This window comes from Dipteris shenzhenensis, chromosome 21, assembly GCF_047967505.1.
Source record: "Dipteris shenzhenensis isolate YYH24624 ecotype China chromosome 21, Dip_SZ_1.0, whole genome shotgun sequence".
NCBI lineage: Eukaryota > Viridiplantae > Streptophyta > Polypodiopsida > Gleicheniales > Dipteridaceae > Dipteris > Dipteris shenzhenensis.
This window is the reverse complement of record NC_141616.1, coordinates 9,186,524-9,213,255: the sequence shown is the minus strand read 5'-3', so window position 1 is coordinate 9,213,255 and position 26,732 is coordinate 9,186,524. Positions and strand designations below refer to the sequence as shown.

The window sequence follows — 26,732 nt, the reverse complement described above, 5'->3', positions numbered from 1 at the left end:
ACATTAAGATTTTTTATTTGATTTACTGTTGTATTCTTACAGGAGCCTTGCAGGACAGGAATTCACTGGAACCCTTTCTCCTCAAATAGCGAATATACCAAAGCTGCAGACTTTGTATGGACTCATTTCTTTCTTTAAGCAGTCTATGCACATAGAGGATCTATGAGACCAAAATCTAATGATGTCATGCAGCTGCTGAGAGTGCCTAATACATCTCCTAATCTTGAAAATACCAAGTGACATGTTTTGCAAGCAGAATAAAAGCTCTGGGTTAAATGATGGTGTGGTTCTGTCTGCACCAGATGGAGAGACTTGGATCCTTTCCATTCTGACATCCTGCAACCTCTATTAGCTGCTCTGCTCTAGATCTCTGCCTTACCTTAATCATGCTCTTCTGCCTCTGTTTTCTGAGTCCCCGTCCTGTTCTATAGTAGTATGCTCTTTATTTGCCTCTTGCTCCTCACGTAATTTATCAGCTGGTCTGCTAGCTCTCTGCTTGAATCACCCCTTCTGCCTTTGTCTGCTCCATGTAGCAGTGTGTTGTTCCTGTTCCTCTTGCTTCTCACAAAATCCTGCAACCTCTATCAGCTAGTCTTCCCTAGCTCTCTGCTCTGATCAGCCCTTCTTCCCCTGTTATTCTCAGCGCCCCTCCTGTTATTCTGATCATACATAATCAAATACGTCTGGTTGTGACAATGAAAAGAAAAAGACTGGAGCGCCCCTCCTGTTATTCTGATCATACATAATCAAATACGTCTGGTTGTGACAATGAAAAGAAAAAGACTGGAGCGGAGCAGAATCCTCCGTATGTCATGTCGCCCTGGCTGGTGCGTAGCTGGTGATGGGACGCTGGCGTCTATCAAGGGGTGCCGTGCATCTCGGTCTCCTGGACGAGGCTCGACGCAAGACCAGAGCCCCCGTGACTCCCGCGGAACGTATCCCGGGTCTAAACAATGATGGGAGGTCCCCCACAGTGATCTGTGTGTCTCCTCGATGTCTCGTGTGTCGTGTTGCAGTCGTCGGGTCGGGGTCTTTGTCACGTCTACGGCTAGAGACTGGATGATCAATGTCACTCGATGGGAAGAACTCTGTGATCCTGCTCTGAGAGGTGTCTGATGATGTGGTCAAGCCCCGTCGCCTGAGTAAGTACTCTTTGTGTCGGACCCCCTCGTGAATGAAGGCTGTGAGGCATCTCTGATTTGGGTAGGCGAGAAATCTGGAAAGGAGCCCGAAGCCGTCTCTGAAGAGACAGTGGGAACGACCTCGGATCTCGTAGTACACTGGGCACCTGAAAATAAAATGCTCCTCCGGCTCAACCTCCTGACAGTCGCACAATATGCAAATGCGATGCTCCCTAGGGATCCCCTCTGCTCTGCTGCTCTCTATGCGGAGGCGGTGTGATGATACTCGAAACTGTCTGATGGAGATCCGTAGTGAGTGGGGCATATGAAGCTCAGTGTACCCCGCGGTGGTGTGATGAATCCCTTCTTCGAAATACAAAGACAATAATCTCTGTAGAAACTCAGCTTCACTAGAAGCTCCCTCATCTCCAACCAGGTCCTACAAGTGTGTAGCTGCAGGAGATCCTCTTGAATGATGTGGTTGGTGTGTGGCCTGATCGGGATGGTGGGTGGGAGTACCAGAGGGGCATCTAAACTGTATTGAAAAGGAGGTATCCTATCGATGTGAAACCCTAGTCTCACAAACCATCTGTGAGTCCGTGCATACCAGCATTGCTCATCTCCCTCTGCTACCAACCTCATGGAGGAATCGAGAGCCAACCATGGCAACCTCTGTCTCCCTGATGTGCAGTCCCCATATGATCTAACCCGATGTAGATATGTGATGGTCTGAAAGGTTGCATCTAGCTGGAGTGGAGAAGCACCAAACTCAGCCTGAATGATGTGATGTGGTACATATGGCTTCCCCCAGATCATCCACGAGAGCATGAGGATCTGCAGGCGCTCCACCTGTGTCCACTCTATCTTTGACATGTCAGGTGCCCAGCAAGGGTTGCCATACATACCGGCTGGTTAGACCAAGGAGTCGAAGAGAAGAGCCTTGGTCCGAGGGTCCTGGAAGTGGGAGTGGAAGCATTGTCTCTCTAGCCAAGCCAGTGAGGCGTATCCCCTACTCAGTCTGGCCTGCATCACTAGCCTCATTGTGAAGATCGGGCCGAAGAAGATCCCAAGTGTATGAGGATACGATCTCAACTAGTGACCCGTCGAAAGTGAACTGCTTCCGTTGCATGTTTGCTCGAGAGGTGTTAAAGATCATGACCTTGGTCTTGCCAAGGTTGACCTCCAAATCATGGGATAAACAAAAAGCTTGCAGTGCATCTAGGTGTCGCTGGAGCTCCTCGGGTGTGGATGACAAGAGTGCCACATCATCTGCATAAAGAAGAATCCTGATGATGATCCCGGTAAGTGAGCAACCGGTCCCTCCGGAAGCTCCGAAGGGAGGTTTGTTGGAATCGGAGTCCTAGTGTGTGTGGTCCTAGAGTCCTAGGAGTGTCCTACAGTCCTAGAGCCTCAGCTCTTGTCTCCAATCATGTGTCTCTCACCCTCTCCCCATTTTCAACAGCATCATATTCCATAAAATACAAAGACGAACATCCGGAGTAGCCTGCGAGGGAAGACCTGTACAATACTGCGACCCCGCTTGATCCTCCAACTCCTCCTATATCCCTCATCTCATCCCTGAAGGCTGACTCCCGTGTGTAGCCACTGACTATTGGTAGTGGACGCTCTGGGCTCTAGTGTGTCTCCGTGTAAAAGACTATGTCTCGTCTTGTGTAAGACTCCGAGAAGTTCCTTGGGTCTCTGACCATAAGGTACCATTACAGTTCCAAATGGTGCAGGCTAGGGTCTCGGAAACTTGAGTCTCATAGGCCTTGTCCCCCTAGCGGGTACGGGTGGGAGCCCGACGGGTGTCGGTCAACAACCTACCATCTTGGACCACGGCCCATTTTCCCTCCTTGCGGGCAACATCCCGCTGCTACAGAAGAACTCGTCGCTCCTCAATCTATAGTGGTGTCAAATCCTCATCCATGGACAGGGTGGGATGCTCTCGTAGAGTATCTCGGCGTCGGGTGTCGCTAGTCGAGCATGTACTGAAGCGAATAACTAGGGGCTGCTCTCGGTTGGGGTCTCTCCCAACACGCCATGCTCCCTCTATGCCATGGTCGAGGACCCCCATGGTGGTGGTCACAAAGGTGATTGCCTCCTCCATGGGCGTCGTAGTGGTGCTGGTGCTATCTCGCATGATCCGTCTTATCCAAATGTTGAAGGCCTTCGAAGCCCTCTCCTGTTGCTCCTGTAGGGCGGTTGAAACGGTTGTCTTTGCGAGCTCCCATTTCGCCACGTCCACCCACCTAGTCGTCTCTGCTACAGCTGACTGTATCGTGGCTATCTGTGCCTCCATCTCTGTCACTGGGGTCCCTCTAGGCACTGCTCTCAGGGTCGCGAGCTCCTCTCGAAGCTGTGTGATGTCGTGTCTGAGCCCTTGGATAAGGGTACCCTGCTCGTGTATAATGCGGGGCTGCTCCTGGGTGTATCGGGCCTGCTCCTGAGTGTAATGTGTGAGCTCTGCCTGACGGGCCCGGATGTTGTGTATCTCAGCTAATAAGGAGTCCCAAGCATCTGGTGGGGGCCTAAGATATCTTGGTCCAGGTGGGAACTGGATCTCGAGAGGGGTTGGAATGAAGGTGGGCTGCTGAGGTTGTACTGAGGGTGGGGACAAGGTGATCTGGGCGGGGGAGTGGTATGTAGGAGTAGCGAGGCCGGACGGGGTGCTGAAGGGTGGCTGACTGAGAGGTAGAGGTGATACAAGGGAAAAGTACTGTGGAGCCGTGGCCGGTGGGGCTAGTGGTGAGGCTACCGGAGAGGAGACCTGTGATGATGATGTAGGAGAGGGAGAGGAGAGAGGTGGCATAGATGATGAGGCGGATGATGGTGGTGAAATAGTGGTGGTAACCATAGAGGTCGAGGATGTGGTGAGCGGCATGGGCTTCGGGTGGGCCCCCTTGTTTTGGGCCGCGGTGCTGTCCACGATCAAACCGCTCCAGTTGCTGCGTTTGTTGAAGTCCTCCAGACTGAGTTGCTTTTGTGTTTTCCCCTTGTCAGCGTTCCCCTTCCCCATCTCCTCGCGTATGTAAAATTGAACCGAAGGGTCTCCTGCCTAGTCCCCTGTCCTCACCCCCCTTTGCCACTCATTATGGGGGAGGCAGCAAAGAAGGGATTGCAGGAGGGAAGGGGGGGAGGAGGTGAGAGAAAAAAAAATGCAAGAGGTGAGAGAAAAAAAAAGAGGTGAGTGAGAGAGAGAAAAAATGCAGGAGGTGAGAGAGAGAAGGAAAAAAAAATGCAGGAGGTGGAGGGTGGAGAGGCGAGGGGCGGGGCGGGAGGGAGCGGAGAGGCTAGCGGGAGAGAGGGCAGTGGAGAGGCTATGGGAGGGAGCGACGAGGAGGCTAAGCGGCTAAGCGGGGCAGTTGAGCGGCTGAGAGCAAACGAGGAGTAGACGGGGAGCATACGGTGATAGGACAAAACCTGTATAAAGTTTTTGAGCACTGTATATAGCTATAGGTAGGCACATAGTTGTACACATCTAGGGTAGGTGTGGGCTTTTGGCATTTGTGGATTTTCTTTCACAAGCATGATGGACTAACGTATAGTTTTTTGAGACAATAAAGTATGTTTTGCAGGGACTTCATGGGAAATGATGAAATGCAATGTGGTTGTACTAGACTTCCAGAGCAAGGGTGTCCAGTGTGTGGTCAAATGAAATGTTTTTATGGTCATGTAAAGTCAAGTTATGAAGGGTTTTTAAATATTTTCTTGAGTCAATGTGCACTTGCATGTTACAGGAATTTGATATGTTCTGGTGTCCATGTCAAGGGGCTTTTCATGTGTGTGTACGGGGGTGTATGCAAGCTTTAATGTGCATGCTAATGTGTGTGGGAATTGTGTGACTAAAGGTCCAAAATGTGCATTTAATGTGCCTTGAGGGGATATTTGCATTCTTTAAATGGAAGAGTGGTAAATTCTACATGATGACGTGGCTGGAAAATCTGGAAGGGAATAATGTGCACATGCAAGGTGGCTACGTGAAAGGATGAAGCGGAGCTTCTGGACTGTGAGCTGGAGCTACGTGAAGATGGCGGCTGAGAGCTGATTCGGTTTTACGCTGGAAGGATCTACGATGCAAGGGGGGCTCCTTGAAGAGAAGGCTGGACGACTAGATTTGGAGAGTCTCGTAGACGAAAGAGAGGGTGTGCATAAGTGATCTTCTGCTTTGTGAGGGAAGAGAAGCTATCCTAAAGGAATTGGAAGCCTCTTTGACATGGTTGTGATCTTATGCTGATTTGATCGTGGGAGATTTTTGGGTACTGATAGAGAAGGACTGTTGGTGGCGCTGTTGCAGCTTTGTGGGAGTTACAAGCTGTTGTCCTTGATGGAAGCTTAGGAGTGTGGGCTGTGGGTTTATAGTATTCTGAGGCTGACTGTTCTCTGAGTTTTGGGGGAAAGTTCAGTTCAGTTCTAAGTTTATCTGTTTCGGGCTTTGTAGTCTTTTGGCTCTCTCTGAGTCTGTGTTATCCATGTTCAGTCAGTTTTTGTGGGGGGGTTTGTCTCGGTGCCTAATACAAAGACACCTGCTCTGGAACGTGGTTCATAAGCTCATCATCTACGAGCCCACATTGCAGCTGATCCCTATGAAGTCTCAGCTATCTGACGTGGTGAAGTACATAATTCCTAGTTGTCTTTCCTTTTTTTTCCTTATCATCTTTTTGGCGATCCTGCTGGGGACAGGAGTGTTAGAGATCCTGATGGCATTTGGAGAGAGCTATGTTTATTGCAGCAACAGCCGACTCAGCTAGTGGATGAGTATGTCGGTAAGTTCACTGTGTTGTGGAATAAATGGCAGGTGGCCTTATTACCTGAAGTTCCTCCTAGAGTCATAAAAAAGGATAGGCTTGTTGCTGGTCTGAAGCCGGAGATTAGGATAAAGATTGAATGTAAAGAGCTGGTCACTTATGAGGATGCTCTCAGGGTAGCAAAAGAGAAGGAGAGGAAGCAGATAAGATTGTCACAAATGATGCCGGAGATGCCAATGGTTCAGCATGTGCCTGAAATTATCTCTCACGTGAAGCAAGAAATACAGAAGCTTGAAGTCAGGAAGGAGGAGAATATAAAAGAGGAAATTCATGAAATGTCGGAGCTTATGAAGAGTTTGAGTTTGAATTTGATGAACAGTAGGGGAAGAGGTAGATCATCGGGTGGTTATGGTAGAAGCAGCATGCCTTCTTCAAATAATTCAGGCCCGTGGCAGGCAGGACGAGGTCAAGGGTCATTTGCACCCTGTGTCCAGTGCTTTAATTGTGGAGAGTGGGGACATTACAGCACACACTGTGATAAGCCTCCTCGTGCTGGAGGTGATGTTTATCCATTGCCAACAAGGTTAAATAATAGGGTGAATGATCATAGTGTAGAAGTAAAAGATGCAGGTCAGCCTAGTACCTCTGGAATCCATAAAGTCACTGCAGAAGAGAAAGGGAAAGGTAAGGCAGTTACATTTGGCTTGTTGGAGTTGGAGGAAGTTAAAGATGTCATGCCATTAGGGAAGAGAGATAGAGAAGAGGAGGTTGGTCCGAGTGCAAAGAAGGGGAAGCAGTCTGAGGAGATGATGACCTACCAAAAGAAGAAGAGCAGGAAGCCCAGAAGGAAGTATAGAACTGCAGATTATCCCATGGGGAAGGAGCAGGGAGATTATGATTTGGTGGAAGATCTTTCAGGGAGGAAACCGGACATTACATTTGCCCAAAGCTTAAAAAAGAATGGAGGCGAGCTGTAAATCCAGCAAAGAAGAACTCTCATAAAGGTACAATTAAGCTGATGTCTGTTGCCAGATCTTTTACCTGCTGTAGAAGCCTGGGTAGAAGCCTGGCATAAAGGAAAGGGTTTTGGAGAGGCCTATATAGATGGGGGTGCACAGATTTGTGTGATTACCCAGGCTTGTGTAGAGAGATTAGGACTGAAGATATCCCGCTCCTCTAGTTATCGCATCAGAATGGCAAACCACTCCAAGGTGAAGACTTTAGGGATAGTACTTGGCCTGGAGGTTGAGGCATTCAGTGTTTCATGTCAAGTGGATTGTCATGTGATGCCTGCGGGGTTGGGAGCCTATCCTTTGATTCTTGGAAGGCCGTGGTTGAGGAAGGTAGGTGCAATTCAGAATTGGCAGAGAGGAATCTTTTCTGTACATACGAATGGGAAGAAATTGAATTTTGATATGGTAAGCAGGGCTGAAGTTTCAGATTCAGCAAGTGAAGAGGAAGAGAGAAGTGAAACCAGCAGTGAGGATGAGAGCTCGGTGACTTCAGAAAGTGATGAAGGAATTATCCTGTAGTTCACTCTGATTGGATAAGTCCTGTGGTCATAGTGCCAAAAGGTGTAGACAAATGGAGAGTCTGTGTCGATTACAAACCTTTGAATGCAGTGACAAAGAGAAACCACTATCCTTTGCCTTTTTTGGATGATATTCTTGATAAAGTGGCGGGTCATGAAATGTACAGCTTGTGTGACGGATATTCAGGGTACTTCCAAATAGCCATAGCCCAGGACGATCAAATCAAGACTACCTTCATTACCCCTTGGGGCTGTTTTTGTTACAGGAAAATGCCTTTTGGAGTTACCAATGGCCCCTCGCACTATCAGGAGAATTCAGATATGATTTTATCACCTTTCTTGGATAAATTTTGTAAAGTGTTTAGTGATGACATCTGTGTCTACAGTGGAAGAAGGGAGCATTGTGGCAAGCTGGATCAAGTATTTTATGAGATTGATAATAATGGTGGTCAATTAAATCCTAAGAAGACTCAGTCAGCTCAGACCAGCATTAAAATATTGGGGCATATTGTCTCTGAGAATGGGATTGAGCCAGATCCAGGTAAAGTAAAAGCTTTAGTTATGCTGTCCTCTCCTAAGAATACCAAGCAGTTGCATACCTTTCTCCAGAAGGTGAAGTATCTGTCGAGATTTATTCATATGTTATCTCAAATTTTGTATCCTCTTCAGCAGGTGGTAAAATCTGAGCCTCTGAAGTGGATGACAGAGAGTGAAGAGGTGGTTGAGGCAATTAAGGAATCCTTGACTCATATTTCGAGTGTAAAGCCACCAGATTATTCTAGGACTTTTTATGTGAATCCGTCTGTAGGACCAGATGCTATTGGTGCTATCCTTTTGCAGCAGGGAGAGGGTTCCAGATATATGAGGCTAGTCTATTATGCCAGCAGGGTGAAGAGTGAAGTAGAGAGGAAGTATTCAGCGGCTGAATTAAACCTGGCTAGCCTCGTGTATGCCTGTAGGAGATTTTGGTCTTATCTATTGTCTAGGCCTTTTGTGGTTCTTACCTCATGTTCACTACTGCCTCATATGTTGAATAGTACAAACATCTCCAGGAGCATGATTAAATGGATAGTAGAGTTACAAGAGTACTCTTTTACCTTCTTGGTTGAGAACCCTACCAGAGCTTCCTTGGCTGATCTCCTCGATCTCCTCACCTATAAGGAAGGACCTATTTTAGTTGAAGATGTGAAGAAGAACACTGACATGAATGAAGAAAAAGTACTAGAGGATGCATTTGTTTTACACTTTGATGGATCTTACAAAAAAAGTTTAAATAAAAGTACAGGAGGAATTGTCATTTATGATCCTGGAGGAAAGGAGATTCGGAAAATGGGAATTCAGCTCGAAGCCAGCAGTAATAATGAAGCTGAATATGCAGCCCTCTTCGAAGGTTTGAAAGTATGCATTAGTCTAGGTATAAAGAGACTCATGATTAAGGGAGATGCTCTGTTGGTTGTGAAGCAAATTTTAGGTGTCTGGAAGGCATTTGAAGAGATGGATAAGCGTGGTGAAGAAACTGTTAAATCGATTGGATGCCTGGACACTCCAGCATATTGAAAGAGGTAAGAATGTAAATGCACATGACGCTGCGCAGGAAATTACAGCAGCTTATGTTGATGCAGTAGGAGTGCAGGAGCCCTTATACAAAGGAAGGGAGACATTGGCTTGTGAGGAAAGCTTCCTGTTAACTAGTAAAGTGCCTGAAGAAGTTCCGAAACAAAGAAAATACAGATTTATTAAAAGCTGTACTTATTATTGTCTGATAGATGATGTTCTTTACATGAAAGGGGCTGATCTGGTGCTTAGAAGAATTCCCTGGCATGAGGAAGTTTTTCATATTCTACAAGCTAATCATGAGGGAGTATGTGGAGGACATTTTGCTTTCAAAATCATGCTGAGGAAAATACTTACAGAAGGGTATGTGTGGCCATCCCTCCAGAGAGACATAAGACATTGGTGCAGGTCATGCCTACAGTGTTCGTACATCCAGAACTCAGAAATATCATGCTTGCTTATAATATTTTTGAGAAATGGGGAATAGATGCCATCGGTCCTCTACCCATGACAGCCAGGGGAAATTGTTATGTGCTGACAGCTATGGATTATTTGACGAGATGGGCTGAAGCACGAGCAGTACGGGCTGTCAATGCGAAATCTGTATGTAAATTTGTGTATGAGGATATTTGCTGTAGATTTGGTGTGCCACTTGAGTTGCTTTCTGATAGAGGTCCAGGTTTCAGGAGTGAACTGATGGATTTATGATGTGGTAAGCTGAAGATTAAACACAGATATGCAAGTCCCTATTATCCTCAATGTAATGGGATGACTGAAAAATTTAATGGTGTGTGTACTAATATCATGGGAAAGATCATGAGAACACATGAGAAGGAGTGGGACCTTGCTTTGCACTGGAGTTTATGGGCTTACAGAGTTGCAGTAAAAGAAGGCACCCAGTTTTTACCAATTCATCTTGTTTACAGGAAAGAAGCTCTATTACCCTTGGAAGTAGAAATTCCTGCACTACAGATGTTAATGAAGATAAACGAGGATTCAAATTCTACTTTCCAGAACCGGTTATTGGATTTGCAGGAAGCACAACTAGACAGACAAAAGGCGGTGGAACATTATGCTCTAATTCAAGAGGAGAATCAAAAGAGAGCAAACAGGAAATTCAGGGATAAGAAAATCGAGGAGGGTGATCTAGTTTTGAGATACAACAGTAGTCTGGATTCTATCTTCCAGAAGAAATTCGTGACCAAATGGGATGGATCTTTTCGTGTGACAAAGAAATTCAAAAATGGCTCATATCAACTTGAGGATTTGGATGGTCAGCAGCATAAGAATAGAGTCAATGGCTTCAGACTAAAGAAATACTTTCATAGGATCATGAGTATAGGCAGTTGTGGACCTACTGTGATGAAACCAGACAAGCTGGAAGACCTCATGGATGAGTATATCTCTGAAGAAATGCAAATCTTATATATCCCTATATGCCAGACATGAATGTCTGCAGACTTGGGGATGGGCAAAATGATAGGACAAAACCTGTATCAAGTTTTTGAGCACTGTATATAGCTGTAGGTAGGCACATAGTTGTACACATCTAGGGTAGGTGTGGGCTTTTTGCATTTGTGGATTTTCTTTCACAAGCATGATGGACTAATGTATAGTTTTTTGAGACAATAAAGTATGTTTTGTAGGGACTTCATGGGAAATGATGAAATGCAATGTGGTTGTACCAGACTTCCAGAGCAAGGGTGTCCAGTGTGTGGTCAAATGAAATGTTTTTAGGGTCATGTAAAGTCAAGTTATGAAGGGTTTTTTTATATTTTCCTGAGTCAATGTGCACTTGCATGTTACAGGAATATGATATGTTCTGGTGATGTCAAGGGGCTTTTCATGTGTGTGTACGGGGTACATGCAAGCTTTAATGTGCATGCTAATGTGTGTGGGAATTGTGTGACTAAAGGTCCAAAATATGCATTTAATGTGCCTTGGGGCGATATTTGCATTTTTTAAATGGAAGAGTGGTAAATTCTACGTGGGAGCTGATTTGGTTTTACGCTGGAAAGATCTACGATGCAAGGGGGGCTCCTTGAAGAGAAGGCTGGACGACCAGATTTGGAGAGTCTCGTAGACGAAAGAGAGGGTGTGCATAAGCGAAAGGCTAAGCGCCCATCAAGTGAAGGCCTACGTACGTGATGGGGATTTTTCTGACTGCATGCTTGGCACAAAGGGACTCCAGGTTTGGAAAGGATAAGCTCTGGGTGCTCCGGGGTTACAGCTACGTGGTGAATTCAGATTGAATGGGAGAGAAGGGCTATCGCGGACGCTGCTGGTTATCTTCACGTAAGGGAGTTTGTGAGCTTGTGTGCGCTGAGAAGACCTTGGCGCTGGAGATCTCCAGAGATAGCGAGCTGTTTGTAGTTGGCTGAGCATGGCTACCACATAGGCAGGACGGTCGTCATTTGCACATGAGCTGATGCACAGAAGATCATCTAAAGGACTGTTGGTGGCACTACGATGCAGCAATCTTAGCAACAGAGACTCCATGAATTCCGTATGCAAGAGATAGAGGGACGAAGAAATTGCAGGCTAAGGGCAATGGAACGTGACCTTCATCGATGATGGTTGTCCTAAAGGAGCTGGGCACTCATCCACAGGGCCACCCGCCGCCCCGACGACCGAGCTCGACTAGGCCACGTGACGTCAGAGGCCAATCATCTATCGCAGGGTTTTTTCCGGCCTCCCATTTGATGGCCCCTCTATGATTGGTCTCTGATGATCACCACCTGCACATATATATTATACCTCCCCCCTCTGCCCCATTTTTGGTGCCCCCCCCTTCTTTTTTGTATCATCTGGAGGTAGACACATATTTTTTCTATCAGGACTAGACACACTGTCCTTCATAACCTCTTTTTTTGTAGAAACGGTTGGCTGGCCCGTTTTGAGACCGCCACCATTATGCTCATTGTATCAGTTATCTTTAGTCTCATAGACCTTCACGGTCTCCCGAAGACTTTAATAAACTTTCTTTCTTTCTTCGTGGAAGAACGTGAGATTGATGCTTGCTGTAGATGTTCGTCAATCACTGATCTTCTGCTTTGTAAGGGAAGAGAAGCTATCCTAAAGGAATTGGAAGCCTCTTTGACATGGTTGTGATCTTATGCTGATTTGATCGTGGGAGATTTTTGGGTACTGATAGAGAAGGACTGTTGGTGGCGCTGTTGCAGCTTTGTGGGAGTTACAACCTGTTGTCCTTGATGGAAGCTTGGAGTGTGGGCTGTGGGTTTATAGTATTCTGAGGCTGACTGTTCTCTGAGTTTTGGGAGAGAGTTCAGTTCAGTTCTAAGTTTATCTGTTTCGGGCTGTGTAGTCTTTTGGCTCTCTCTGAGTCTGTGTGATCCATGTTCAGTCAGTTTTTGTGGGGGGGTTTGTCTCGGTGCCTAATACAAAGACACATGCTCTGGAACCTGGTTCATAAGCTCATCATCTACGAGCCCACATTGCAGCTGATCCCTATGAAGTCTCAGCTATCTGACGTGGTGAAGTACATAATTACTAGTTGTCTTTCCTTTTTTTTCCTTATCAACGGGTGCACAGAGGGGGAGCTGAGAGCTCATACGGGTGAGAGAGAGACAGGGGCGTGGGGGTTGGTGGATGGGCTACAAGGGACTTGCGGAGAGGCTACGAGGGGCTGCGAGAGGGTGGCCATAGAGAGGCTGGTGGAGAGGCTACGAGGGAGCTCCGGGAGGAGCATCTTCGAAGGAAGGATTTTTTCATAGGCAAGCTAATTGAGTTGGATCATGTTGCAATGTATGCAATGGTGGATTTTAGGAGCTAAGAGTGCTTTGTACGGGTGAGGGCTAGAGCAGGAAGGCCTACCTAGAGTCTCCAGAGTAGATGATAGTGATATCTGCTTTGAATGAGGTGGCATGATTCTCCTTGTGTTTGGGTGTTTCTTGATATTGCTTAGGATTGGGATCGCCGTGTTTAGCTCTTCAACTTGATGTGTTTTATTGGTTTCACATAATTTAGTGGAATTTACTACCCCCGTGATTTACAAAAAGCTCTTCAGTAGTTTGGATAGATGCCATTGCCCATGCACAAAAAACCTGATTGTGACATTTTGTATGAGAAATCATTTTCCCGGTCAGCATAGATAATAGCACGCTAAGTGTTTTAGAGGAATATTAGCATGGTGGAAGCCAGGGCATTCATCCTGCATCATCCAAATAAGCAACAAGATTTGCAAACACTCTTTCAGTCTTGCATCATTGTTCGAAGATGCAAGACATGGAATGGAAAGGAAAAGCAAGACTAGGAAAGCATAATGGAAATGAAATAATGCGAGAAAGAAATATACAACCAAGCAAAGTACTTACATGATCAAGGAAGGCATGAGGCTTGATGATTATAACAATGAAAGTACAATGCTTTTATAGGATAGGCACACACACTCTGAGTGTCAAATGTATATGGGATGAGTCCCATAGTGACACATGGCACTCTAGAATATAAAGTAGTATAGTACTACTCTAGAACACACTAAAAGTATTGAACAGTTATTTATGTAGACTTCGCTCCCAGCTCCTGCGAGCTCCCTCCCTCCCCTTCGTGCCCCGTCTAACCCCCCCCTCGCATGCTGCGCGGCCCCTCCCTCTCCCTCCGTTAGCTGTTGCCGCGCAGCCAGCCGCCTCCTCTCCGCCACGCTCCTCCTCCTCTCCGCCTCGCTCCCCCTCCCCCCCTCCTCATCGTCGCTCCCCCGCTCGTCGCTCCTCCCCTCGCCTCGCCACGCTCCTTCACCCCGCCCCACCTCACTCCTCTCCACTCCGCTCCGCTCACCTACTCCACCCTGCCTCGTCTTGCTCCGCTCCTCGCCACCCGCCCGCTCGCTCACCTCACCCCCGCTCCGCTCACCTACCCCACCCCGCCTTGCCCGCTCCACTCTGCGCCACCCGCCCGCTCCGCTCACCTCACCCCCTCTCCACTCACCTCACCCCATCTCCACTCCACTCACCTCACCCCGCCTCGCTCCGCTCCCCGCTCCGCTCACCCCGCCTCGCACCGCTCCGCCCCGCCCACCTCACCTCACCCCCCCGCCTCGCTCCGCTCCGCTCACCTCACCTCCCCCCCTCTCTTTCTCCTCCTTTTTCCCCCGCTTCCCCATTCCTTCCCCCTTCCTTTTCCTTCCCCTTCCCCACCTTGGGAGTTCGCAGTTAGTCAAGCGATATGGCGGCTACGTGCTCGGAACCGCCGGTGGCCCAGACGGACCCCTCCCCTCCCATCATCCTATCGCGTCACATTGACAGAGCACCAGGTCTCCTTGCCGCCACGGACTTCTCCCAGACATCAATTTATGGGAGGGTCATTGGCTACTCCCCTTCACGAGCAGACATCAGGGAGACTGGTTGCAGTCCACCCTCTACCTCGAGGACAGTCACATTGAGGAGGTTGCACTCATGGGACGGGGCATTTTCTGGCTTAAGCTCTCCTCAGCACAGGCTGCGAGCGACATGGTTAGGCGATCCCCTACTTCTATGGGTGGGAAGATCATCCTCATGGTCCCTTGGTATAGGGGATTCAGTGTAGCGGACTTTGATGCCCGCTTTCGTATTCCTCGACACCCAGTTACCCTTATCTTCCCAGGTCTCGCAACCGAGCTTCGCCCGATCATCAAGGACCTGGGGGCGTACTTTGGTTGGCCTATGCAAGACACCTACATTGATGCGGCGGCAGCCCAAGGGGTGCCATGTGTCAAAGTGACAGTCCTTGATCCATAGAGCATCCCCTCGGAGTTCGAGATAGAGACAGACACAGGTGTGGTGATGCAGCGCATTCTGGTCACTGGTCGCCCAAATCAGTGTCTGAGATGCCACGGCTTTGGGCACCAGGCTCGCTCATGTCCTCGCTTCATGGGTACAGAACCTCAGAAGACCCCCGTTCAGGCAGCTCAGGATACTCCGCTCCAGTCAGCGACATCTCCTCCCGAAGGGGAAGGCTGGACGGAAGTCAAACGAAAACGGAAGGGCAATAAAGCAGGCCCCAAAAAACCTTCCCAGCCACAGCAAGAGCCCCCTCAAATGATCCCTACTCATCAGCAGCCCGGTAAGGGGAAGGAGAAGGGAAAGGAGAAGGTCAGCCAGCCTCCCCCTCATCCCTCATCCCGCCCTCCTTCCCGTCCCCCCTCCTCCTCGATTCTCCGACCCCCACCCCCTCCAGGACCCCCCCCCTGCACCAGTGGTTTCCGCACCACTCTCTTCCTCGAGCATGATACAGAAGGAATCCCCCCCTCCACTTGCGCCACCTGCAGCCCCGAAGCCAGCACAGACCTCACCCTCGTCTATCCCTTCGGGCCCGACGGCGGGGATAGGCCCTTCCCCACAGGTGGCCAGCACCCCTCCCTCCGGTTCAGACTCCTCATTGTCGTCCCCAAGCCCAAGGGCTGCTCCTAGAGCTCTTCCATTGGAGTTTTACCGAGCAGGTCCTTGGGACTACTTGGATGCAGCGGGTATTGGCTCCTTTCCCGCATGCCTAGACATCATCATCTTCTTCCTCCGCAAGGGGGCGGAGGGTAAGGTGTCCATTCTGGCTCTGCACGATGGTCCTAGCTATTCCTTCACTATTTCCAGTGAAGGGAATGAGCAATGGACGAATGAAAATGTTTGGGAGACGATACGAGACCAGACCTAGGAGCAGGTGCAGGACTGGATTGGTAGCAGAGCAGCGGAGCTTGTTCAGCAGCAGTGGCAGGAGGGTGATGTTCGTCTGCATTGGCACCACAGCGCCAAACGTTTTCGACTCCTGGTCATTATTAGACCACCGTTGGAGTGGGCCTACGTGGAAGGGCTTCGCCCATGGAGGACTTCAGAGGTTGCGGGCTTCTACAGCATTTCCTTGGTAGAGGCGTCGAGCTGGTTAGAGAGAGCTTACCACCACGGGACGAAGGGCCTTTCCCCTCTGCTGAAGGTTTTAGAGGATGGGTCCGATGATCCGACCTCTCCTTCGAAACCTTCATAGAAGCGCCTTCGTCTCCACACAGGACATCCTCCGACCACTTCGACTTCGACTGCAAGTAGACAGCTGTTTGTGGCCCACCTTCCCTCCTCATGAGTTTACGCATTATTTCTTGGAACGTTAACGGGTTCCACTCATTAGGCACCCGTGGCCCCAGGAAGATGGTGCTTAGACAGGAGCTCCAGCCAGCTTTGGTGGGAAAGGTAGATGTGCTTCTACTACAGGAACACAAGCTTTCGGCTTCACAGACTAGTATCTGTAGGAAGGTCCTCACAGGATGCTCCCACACCTACTGGGAACCTTCGATTGGCGAGCAGGGGAGAAGCGGGGGTGTTTGTACCTCCATCGACGCTTCTCTAGTTCAGCATGTGTTTGGTTTTGGCACTTTGATCCCAGGACGTGCGCTTTGGGTGGGCCTGCATATTGAGGGATTCCGCATCGGCATCCTCAATATCTACGCCCCGTCTGATCTCAGACGTAGATCCGTTTTTTGGAGATCCTTGACAGACCTGTTGCCAGAGATGGACTCTTGGATTGTAGGAGGGGACTTCAACAACCTTGAGACCTTAGAGGATCAGCAGGGACGGGGCCCAGAGTTCCTCGGTATAGCTCAGGCAGATTGGGACTCCTTCCTCTTTGCAGTGGGAGGTCGGGACAGTTGGAGGGAGCCTTCCTTTCGCAGATGGCCTGGGAGTCTGGACTTCTCTTGGGGTTACAGGAGGGAGGGAGGCAGACTCCTGGAGCGGCTGGACCTTTTCTATGTCAGTGATTGGGCGCTTGGCAGAGGAGGAGAGTCAGGAGTGGTTCCAGGGACGACACTTTCAGACCATGCCCCAGTTATCCTAGTCCTAGACTCGGCCTCTCAGTCCTCACCTCCACGTTCATGCCGGATCCCAGATTCCATCTACACCAGAGCAGCGGTTCACAGCAGGATAGTGGACCTTTGGGAGCAGGAGTGGGACCCTACCAGGGATATGGTAGCACAGGTAGCTCAGGCGCTTGCTGAGTCTAGCCGCATTTGCCAGCAGGAGGCGATTCAGGTCAGACAGCGATGTTGGGCGCGGGAGAGGGGTCTCAGACGTGATCTCGCCTCGATTCAGAGGATGTAGCAGTCTTCTCCAGGCTCTGAGGAGCTCAGACAACAGGAGGTTCGGGCCCGAGCCATGCTAGAGGAGATCACCCAGCGTCGCTCAGAGTTTTCATTTCATGCTTCCAAGTCCTTCTGGGCTAGGAAAGGCGACAGGATGTGCAGAGAGTTCTTCAGGACTCATGGACAGAGGTCAGCAGGGGAACAGCTCCGTTCTCTTAGGGCGCAGGATGGTAGTGTCAGGATAGATCCAGATGAGGTCCGGGCCTTGGTGATAGACTTCTACAGATCATTATTCCAGCAGGATCCCCCAGACCCTCGTGGCCGCATTTGCAGGGAGGAGGTGTGGAGATCTACACCGAGACTCGTGCAGCCCAGCATGAGCGACACTCTTCTCGCACCTTTCATTGTTGCGGAGATGCAGGATGCGGTGAGTGCTATTGATGGGCAGAAATGCCCAGGTGAGAATGGCCTCTCTACAGCTTTCTTCACCACCTTCTGGGAGCAGATCCACCGGCCCCTGCTCGCAGCCTTTCAGCACATCTTCTCCAGTGGGCAGATGCCAGAGAGCCTTGCGACAGGCCTGATTTGCCTCATCCCCAAAGGGGGGGACCGCCAGGAGATCAGACAGTGGCGCCCAATCACCCTTCTCCCGACCGCCTACAAAATCCTCGCCAAGATGATCAGCAGTCGCATCGGCCCCCTGCTACACGACTTGATTCATGACACCCAAACTGGTTTTGTCCAAGATAGCAGCATCTTGGACAACATCTTCACTTTCTTAGAGGCGACGGAATGGGCCCAGCACAGTGGCCAGCACCTTGCCATACTCCTTCTCGACTTTGAGAAGGCGTACGACAGGGTAGACTGGTCCTTCTTGGAAGGTACACTCGCTCGGTTCGGTTTCCCGGACGAGTGGATCAGAGGTATTGCTAGCCTTTACAGATCGGCCTCCAGTCGGGTTATCATTAGCAACAGGATGGGGGAGAGATTCACACTCGAGCGTTCGGTGCGTCAGGACTGTCCATTAGCGCCCTACCTCTTCCTATTTTTTGCGGAGGCCATGACACACTTCCTTCGAGCTCGTACCACTGGTCTTCGCGGGATGCGTCTCCCTATTTGAGAGGATGCCGAGCTACTGGACTCCGAGTATGCAGACGACACAGCCCTATATGTGCAGAATGATGTCGAGTCACTAGAGCGAGTGAGACTGTCCCTAGAGATTTTTTGCCTTGCGGCTGGGGCGAAAATCAACTGGCATAAGTCAGTTGGTTTTCTTACGGATCCGGGAGCCAGCTCACAGTGGGGTATTTTCTTGGGGCTTCGCTGGATCCCTAGAGGATAGACGACACATTACCTGGGATTCCAGGTAGGCCTGGACATCACACCGGCTTAGCAGTTCTTGCCGGTCCTAGCCTCCATACGACGGAAGCTTGCTTTCTGGAGCACGGCTCGGCTTTCCTTGGCAGGCAGGGCCCTTGTTGTCAACCAGGTCCTTCTTGCCACTGCTTGGTATGTGGCCTCTTGTTGGTGTTTCTCGAGTCAGCTGAGGAGACTAGTGCGGAACTTCCTATGGTCTAGTTCAGACGGTTCCGGCACCACCAGAGCTAGGGTCGCCTGGCAGACGGTCATTCTCCCCCAGGCAGAGGGCGGCCTCGGCATCATAGATCCAGAGCTACAGAGTCAGGCACTTCTTGGCAAGCTAGTCATCCGCGGTCTGACCCCAGGAGGACAGACGTGGAAGCTCTTGCTACAGCATGGTCTCAGTGGGTGTACTCCCCAGAGAGGGGGTGTTTGGTAGCCTTCTATCCGATGGATCTTCACTTCAGCTCCTTTGACTCAGCCCCGTTCCCCCTTCCTCCGTAGCCTTATTTCGGTCTGGAGGAAGTTGCGACACAGCCTTTCCCAGGTTCCCCCTAGCTGCGGAGAGGAGACAGACAGACAGCCCTTGATCTGGAGCAGCCAGGTGACAGATGATACAGGTCGTCAGCTTGGAGAGAGATCCCATATCCCTTGGGCGCTCTGGGCGCGTGGGCCCGCGCGCTCGTTTCGGGTTTGGAGGACGTCTACAGTCAGATGAGCCCAGGCGAGCTGGCAGCAGCAGTAGGTATGGCACGTGGGATCGAGGCTCGGCGAGCGGAGATTGATGCTGCCATCCCTGCAGGATGGAGGATTCCCGTAGGCACCGCCGGACAGCTCTTCCCGGGAGATGAGAGGTGGCTAGGACAGTTCACTCCACGAGGCATTCCTTTGGTGGTGGCAGGCCTCTTCTTGGACTCTTCGGTACACTTCTTCTCCATCACTGATGACAGTCGCCTACAGAGCAGAGAGGCCGTGATCAACCCCTAGCTTCCCTAGCAGCGCCTTCGCATTATAGGGCTGCAAGGGAATACTTGGCATATAGACCCCTTGATTATGCAGGACCAGGATTGGAGACTCTGGATATGGGAGGGCCGTTCCTTGTCAGAGGTGGAGTGGGACCCAGGGGAGTGGCGTTGGCCACCATCGGAGACCTCAGAGAACCCTACCCCCTTCTTTTCTTACAGTGCACGCACGGGTCGGCGTGCTCTTGGGGCTCTCCAGCGTGGGCTACCCACACAGGCACATAGGTGGTATGCCCAGGGGATATCCTTGGTCTTTCTTCGCACTTTCTGATAGACTCTTTGGGCTAGCTGGCGTCCGAGGAAGATCTCCTACTTCCTTTGGATGGTGGCACACAAGGGGCTTCCAGTTGGCAGCTGGCTGAGACAGATGGGGCAGGAGGGGCATTGCCAGATGTGTTTTCAGGAGGAGTCCCTGAAACATTGCCTTTGGAGCTGCTCGCATGCGTAGACCGTTTGGAAGGGAATCATGGGGATCTTCGCTAGGGCTACACCCGAGCTAGGACCGATCACTTGGGGAGCCGTTTGTTGGTGCAGCACTGAGCCGGGACATCACTTGGCCTATGAGTTCTCTAGACAGGATCCCGTCCTTTTCATCACGCAGGCCACTTGGGCATACATGGACAGTTTCCCATGGCATCTGACAGAGACAGATGCAGGAGCGATGCCTCGGCACCCAGTTTGGGAGATCATAGGGAGCATCACAGGCTGGCATATCTGGACTTCCAGATGCGCGTAGACTGTAGGAGCTCAGACTACTTCTACTACCCAGACCCTAGCAGATATCTGGAGCATCACAGGCTGGCATATCTGGACTTCCAGATGCGCGTAGACTGTAGGAGCTCAGACTACTTCTACTACCCAGACCCTAGCAGATATCTGGACTTCCAGATGCGCGTAGACTGTAGGAGCTCAGACTACTTCTACTACCCAGACCCTAGCTCAAGGGTCAGTGGGATCAGATTCAGGGAGAGTCCCGGGCAGGGAAGGAAAAGAGACGACGTTTCCTTCGCGACTGGGACCACCGGGAGTTATTCTTCTAGCACTTCACTCAGAGTCTTCAGTGGCATTACGCCCCTCCACCGTGGCTGTTTGTCCACTTTCCGATGATTATGCCCTAAGAGGCTTGTATTTAGCATTTTGAATTCTCGGGCTGAATCCATTTTTTGATTACAGCCCGTTGGCCTTCAGGCCTTCTTGTACTTTCGCTTTCAAGTAATATAACTAGCACTACTTTTTTGCGCAAAAAAAAAGCACACACTAAAAGTCACTCAAATTGACTCCATTTCCTAACACCCCCCCCATGGAGGTAAGGTGAGGGACTACTGGAATGGAACCAAGAACAGAACATGACAATGATGGTCATTAAAACTGTGCATGCCAGTCTAGAACTAGACATGGCTCCCACACAATCTCAGAGGCAAGTGAGCATGGCTCAGAGGCTAGTGAGCATAACATAGAAATGTCATCTAGCATGGCTCAGAGGCTCATGATACATGGATGCATGATCAACTCAGAGATCTAGGAGACCAATGCACCAAACAAATAGACCTATCAAAGCCAAAAACACATGGCTTCCAGAGTACATCCCCACCTGGCTCCAAAGACTAATGAGGAACATGGAGCCACACATCAAAAATATAAAAGAAATACATCGTTTTACGAGGACTATCCAAGGCAGAGGACCTTTATTGACTCAACACACATGATTTATTGCATTCATTTTTGGGAAACACCCCCAAGGCAGAGTACCCAGATATATTATGCTTTAGAAAGCAAAATCATGATCTCCATCATCCTCTAGATGCGGGAGACAGATTGTAAGAGCATGATCCTGTGTCGGCGGGTCATCTTCGTCTGCATCATCACTAGTGGCAGATGCCACCCAACTGGCATGATCCTTCGATTGTTGTTGAGCAAGCTTCTGGTAACACCTGTCATCCGTATGACCGAGCTTGTTGCAGTAAGTGCATTTGAATGGCTTGATTGTCTTTCCTTATGTTGGTGGAGTCGATGGCCTAGGTCTCCATTTGCTGGTGGAGGCAAGTGCCTGTGTAGTATCCGCTGAATAGGATGGAGATTCTTTGTTGCGGCGATCCTTTTCAAGCAAAAGAGACACCATATCTTCGAATGTAGTCGATGCAATGCGAAGTACTTCAAGGGCATTCTCAAAGCGAGAAATCCCTTCCATACTTGCCATCAGGACAACCATTTTGTCCTCGTCATCCGCAACACTTCAAATTGGAGAGTTGTTGAACTAAAGATTGAATTTTTGCTATATGCACACTCAAAGTATCAGACTCTTCCATTTTCAGCTTATAAAATTGCATTTTCAGAAATACCTGGAGTTGGTGATCTTGTTACCAAATATATTCTCGAGGCGTGCCCAAATCTCCTTTGCCTTGGACTTGAAGTCGATGTGATGAATCAATGAATCATCTAGGCAAAGCTTGATGATTGCGATGGTCCTCGAATTGTGTTGCTTCCAAATCTTTCTTGTTTAAGGCTCCGTTGATGCCTCAAGTGCTTCATCATCTTTGATGGCATTCCAAACATTCTCCTTCATGAGGAGATGAATTGTACTTTTGTTTGCCATGTGGGAAATCCGTCCCCCTTGAATTTGTCCACAAGGAGAGAGTTGGTGGAAAGTGAACCCATAAAGCTGGCAGCTAGAAGAGAGAAGAGTGATGGATAGAATGAAGGGCACAAACGAGCGGAGGGAGAAATGGAGGGCTGAGGAAGAAATGGGAGAAATGGTGGGCAAAGGAAGAAAATGGAGGGCACAATGGAGATGTAGGAGAGGAAGAAATGGCGGGCAGAACAGCAGCGAGTAGAGAAGAGGAGCGGGCAGGCTGTACGGGCAGAGAGTACGGGCAGACTGTACGGTGCAACAGTCCGTACTGTTGTACGGCTGTTCGTATGGCTAGTACGGACAGAGAAGCGGGTAGATTGGCGGGCTTGCTGCTTGCTGCAAGCTGGGCACTAGGCTAAGAGAATGGCGCATAGGAACGGAGCATGGGACTGCCACGAATCATTGGAGTTAAGCTGCCTCACACTATTGGAGTTGCCATGAGCCTTGAGTTGAGTTGCCTTTGTTGGTGAGGCTCAGGATGGAGAGAGTAGAGCTCAAGATGGAATTGGCGAAGCCATTCCTCCAAGGGGAATGAGGGAGAGAGGCTTCAATGTCCTCAATCTCTTACCTCAACCTCTTGGAAGATAGTCTAGCTCTGATACCAAATGAAGATGCAAGACATGGAATGGAAAGGAAAAGCAAGACTAGGAAAGCATAATGGAAATGAAATAATGCGAGAAAGAAATATACAACCAAGCAAAGTACTTACACGATCAAGGAAGGCATGAGGCTTGATGATTGTAACAATGAAAGTACAATGCTTTTATAGGATAGGCACACACACTCTTAGTGTCAAATGTATTTGGGATAAGTCCCATAGTGACACGTGGCACTCTAGGATATAAAGTAGTATAGTACTCTAGAACACACTAAAAGTCACTCAAATTGCCTCCATTTCCTAACATTGTTTTGTTATTATTATTGCAAGGTAATGCATTGCTATACTGATAATAATGTTTGTGACCTCGTATTGAATGGACTCCATGATTTTGTTTGCTTGTTTACTTCTTTTCAGGGAGCTTCAAAATAATTTATTATCAGGCTCAATTCCAAATGTTCTAGGGAACTTGACACAACTACAAAGCTTAAATATCCATAACAATTCGTTCACTGGCTACATTCCAAGCTCCTTGGGTCAGCTCTCAAATCTGAAATATTTGTAAGTGTTCTCTCGTATTTCACTTTCTTTCTTTGCATATGTTTAAAACAAGTATAGTTAAAATAAAGGTCTTTCAAAGACTCAGGCTTCAGATAGAAACTAGTAGTCTTTGAGTTAAATGATCATCGATTGAGGCTTATCCATTCAAATGGTGGTTGCTTCTTTGCTAGAAGTCTTTGATGAGGTTCACCGTGTTGACGTTGGTTGGCAATTCTTTTCTACCCGGCTATTGCATGTGATGTCATTCATGACATGTGTGAATGCTTTCCTAGCATTGATTCTGCAGTGTGAGTGTTCTCTTTGGCTTTGGCTGGAATAGTCTTCAAGATGTTCGAGCTGCTTCTTTGTCTTTGTAGAAGACTTGCAGTAGTATGATGCTACTTTGTTGCCTGTTGCCCTTCCTTTGAATGTCATTTGGCTGGTTATTCTTTTATCGATTGCTGCTTCTTGTGTTGGTTGTTGCTTTGGTTGCTGCGCCCCCTCAATGTAGGCTTGGCTACTTGTCATCATTGTCTTTCTTGTCAAGTTGCCTTCGCTAGGCAAATGCCACAATTCCTTGTCTGATTGGATGCTATGTCCTTGTATGTTGCATGTATGCTATATGTGATTGCCACTTTTTGTCTGATTGCATGCGCCAATTGTATTTGCCTATGTACACTTGATGTCGGTGGCATCTTTCTGAATTCAACTTGCATAAGATTTCATGGTGATGTGTAAGGGGTGTGCATGCAAAGCACGGTGCATATGTGTAGTGTGATGATGAGGCAATGTGTGATAATGTGCTGCAGAAGGAAATGTACTTCCACATCACTATGTGCCTAGGGAGGCACTGAAGATGTGGCAGTTGATGATTGTTAGAAATCAACCAATAGAGGAACGCACAGCGGAAGAATGATAGAATAGCCCAGGAGCTCACACAGTGTGGTGTGGGTAGAATCACCAACTTCTAAACTTCATGTGCTTTACATAGATTTATTGTGCAGACTAGCAAATAGACAGAGAACCAAGCCAGATCTAGAATCCAACCAAAGGAATATATTTCCGTCCAAAACTATGGACACAATACAAAAGATGGATCCAGAGTCCACCAAGATGTGGTCCTTTGATCTTACCAAAAGGATCTTCTACTATCTTCTAGTACCTCAAGATCTTTGAGCTTGCGTGCTCCACCTCGAACGCACGTAGACTCTCCGTCCAAAGACCTCACCACCTTGCTTCCCTAGAAGACAGTCTAGGTTCCAGCCCTAGATGAGCTCAGTATACAGCAGCATTTGGATTCCTCTGCCTCCTGGATGTAGGCCTGAGGGTGAGTCTTCTGCTGCTCCTGCTGCTCCCCAAACTGCTGACTTGCTGGATGAGTGAATGAGGCTCAACGGCGTCCATTTATATGCCCCAAGGCTCCTATAAATGGACCGACCAGGAGGGCCATCTGGCCGACTTTGCTGCCCCCCAAAAACTGACTGGCAGCTCTCCTTTTGAGGCCCTTTTGCAGGCCTATTTGGCTGACCTGCTGGCCGGCTTGCTGACTGGCCTGGTCCGCCCCTTTTGGGCTGCTGCTAGGCCCAAAGGGAGACCTATATAAGGCCCCCCCCTTTGGGCAGTTCCAAGGCTAGGTGGCTGGTCTGCCATGGCCACCACCACTGCTCTCTTTTCTGCTGGAAGACCTGTCCCTCCAAGGCGCCTCTTGACTGGCTTTCTCCAGCCCCTTCCAGCCACATGTTCATCTCCGTACAGGGCCATACAATGGCGCCATCTGTCATGGGTCTAATCCACGCTGCTGCCTTCCATTGTGGCTCCACACTGCCAGGTATCAGGTGCTGCCCACGTGGCAGCCCCCTCTCTCCTCCTTTGGGCATATCCTGCCCTAGGTCTCCCTCCCCTACGCTCTCCTTATTTGGGGGCTTATAGATGGGGAGGTGATCTTTCCAACAATGATGTGGTAGATGAGATGGCTTCTTGATGTGGAAAATGGTGTGGTTGAGTGCTGACATGGCAAATGATGTATCAGAGTGTCGATGTGGCAGTTGATTGTTGCCGCCGATTGCTGTCTGTAGTTGATTGACTGTGTAATCAATTTGTTTGACTGTAGGTCAGGCTGTCTCTTAGTGAGATCCGACTATAGGTTAGATTGTCTACTTGTGACAACAGTTGCCATGTGGAAGTTAGATGCCACATACTTGGAGGGTAAGATGACTTGGGAGGTTGTGGGGTTTGGGGGGAGTTGTAGCTGCCATGGTGGCTGCAGTGTGGCACATGGGTGTGAGAATCAGGGAGGCATTTGGAAGAGTCGGCAAGGCCCTGCGAATGGGGTAGATGGGAGATGCCACAAGAATTGGTTCTGTACAGTGGGGTAGATGGGCCAAAGACAAGCTTGATGGAAAAATCCCTTCCTTGCTTTAAATTAATTTGGCACTTGTTTATGTAAACTTGTTACCTCCTCCCTTCTTATCCCATCTCATCATTCCCATGGTCCACATGATCCCGTGGACTGTAGAGTATCGACTCTTAAGTCATGACTAATTGCTCTAGTAATTCTACAATCTCAGTCTAGTAAATGGTTTTAACTTGATTGTTGATGGTGATTAATCATTGCATTTTATGGACTATAGTCATTGCTTTTTTGGTCCCTCCCTACGCCTCTCTATCTCTCTCCCAAATCCCTACTTTTCTGGGGGGAAAATAATAACTTAAAGGGGATGTACCTTAAAATTTTTTCCCTACGGTGCAACCTTGTGCCATATGTATGCTAGGTAATGTATGGCACACCTTGGGAGGGAGGGAAGGGGAGAAAGAAAGAAGAAAGAAAAGAAACTATTATTATCGTCCTCTGGGGGCGTGAGATCGACCCATGGGACCCAATGGAATGTTACAAAAAGTCTCCTTCTTTGAAGAAGGGTGGAGTGGACAGCTAGCATGTTGCTACCTGTGTAATACATTGGTCACGGTATGCAAGGACCTTGGTAATGTAATTGCCCAAGGCTGCGAGGTGAGGATGGGAAAGCAAGCTCTCCAAACTGTTGTGATGCTGCGTGACATTGCTGAAATATTCTCTTAGATGCTGATATCGCGGACATGTCAAAAGAACATGTGCCTCATTTTCCACTTCATCTAAGTTGCATAGCTGGCAGAGTCTTTGTTCCCTTGATACTCCTTCCCATGCTTTTTTCTCCACTTCTAGGGAGTGTGATCGAGTTCGGATGATTGCGGTGCTTCTTCTTGCCCTGAGAGAGATAGGTGTGCATATATATTTGGAGGAGAGTGGAGATGGAGGAGAGAGAGCACAGCTATGAGCACACACACAAGTGACTAATTGCACGCTAGTATTAGTTGAAAGAAATGAATATATAAAACTTTCCGATGACCATGTAGGTTTAGGGTTAGGGCATAAAAACCCTAATGCTATTTTAGCACTCTCTTGTGTTAGTGCATATATAACAATATCGCATCAATAATTACTCAGCATATAAGCATATGGACGTAGATTGAATTCCTTAACTTATCACTTTATCTTGCATTTGGATACATTACCTCATTGCGGTCTTCACATATTTGT

At 48.9% G+C, this 26,732-nt stretch overlaps 1 protein-coding gene across 4 annotated transcripts in view; it reads left to right on the top strand.

Annotated features, from left to right (window-relative positions):
* LOC147888462 (LRR receptor kinase SERK2-like) overlaps positions 1–26,732 on the top strand; it is a 76,600-nt gene that overhangs the window by 9,106 nt on the left and 40,762 nt on the right. For all 4 annotated transcript variants that reach the window (XM_087392776.1, XM_087392777.1, XM_087392778.1 and 1 more), the window contains exons 4-5: positions 43–114; positions 23,036–23,179. In XM_087392776.1, coding sequence (XP_087248902.1) covers positions 43–114; positions 23,036–23,179 — 216 coding nt within the window. The remainder of the gene's footprint in view (positions 1–42; positions 115–23,035; positions 23,180–26,732) is intronic.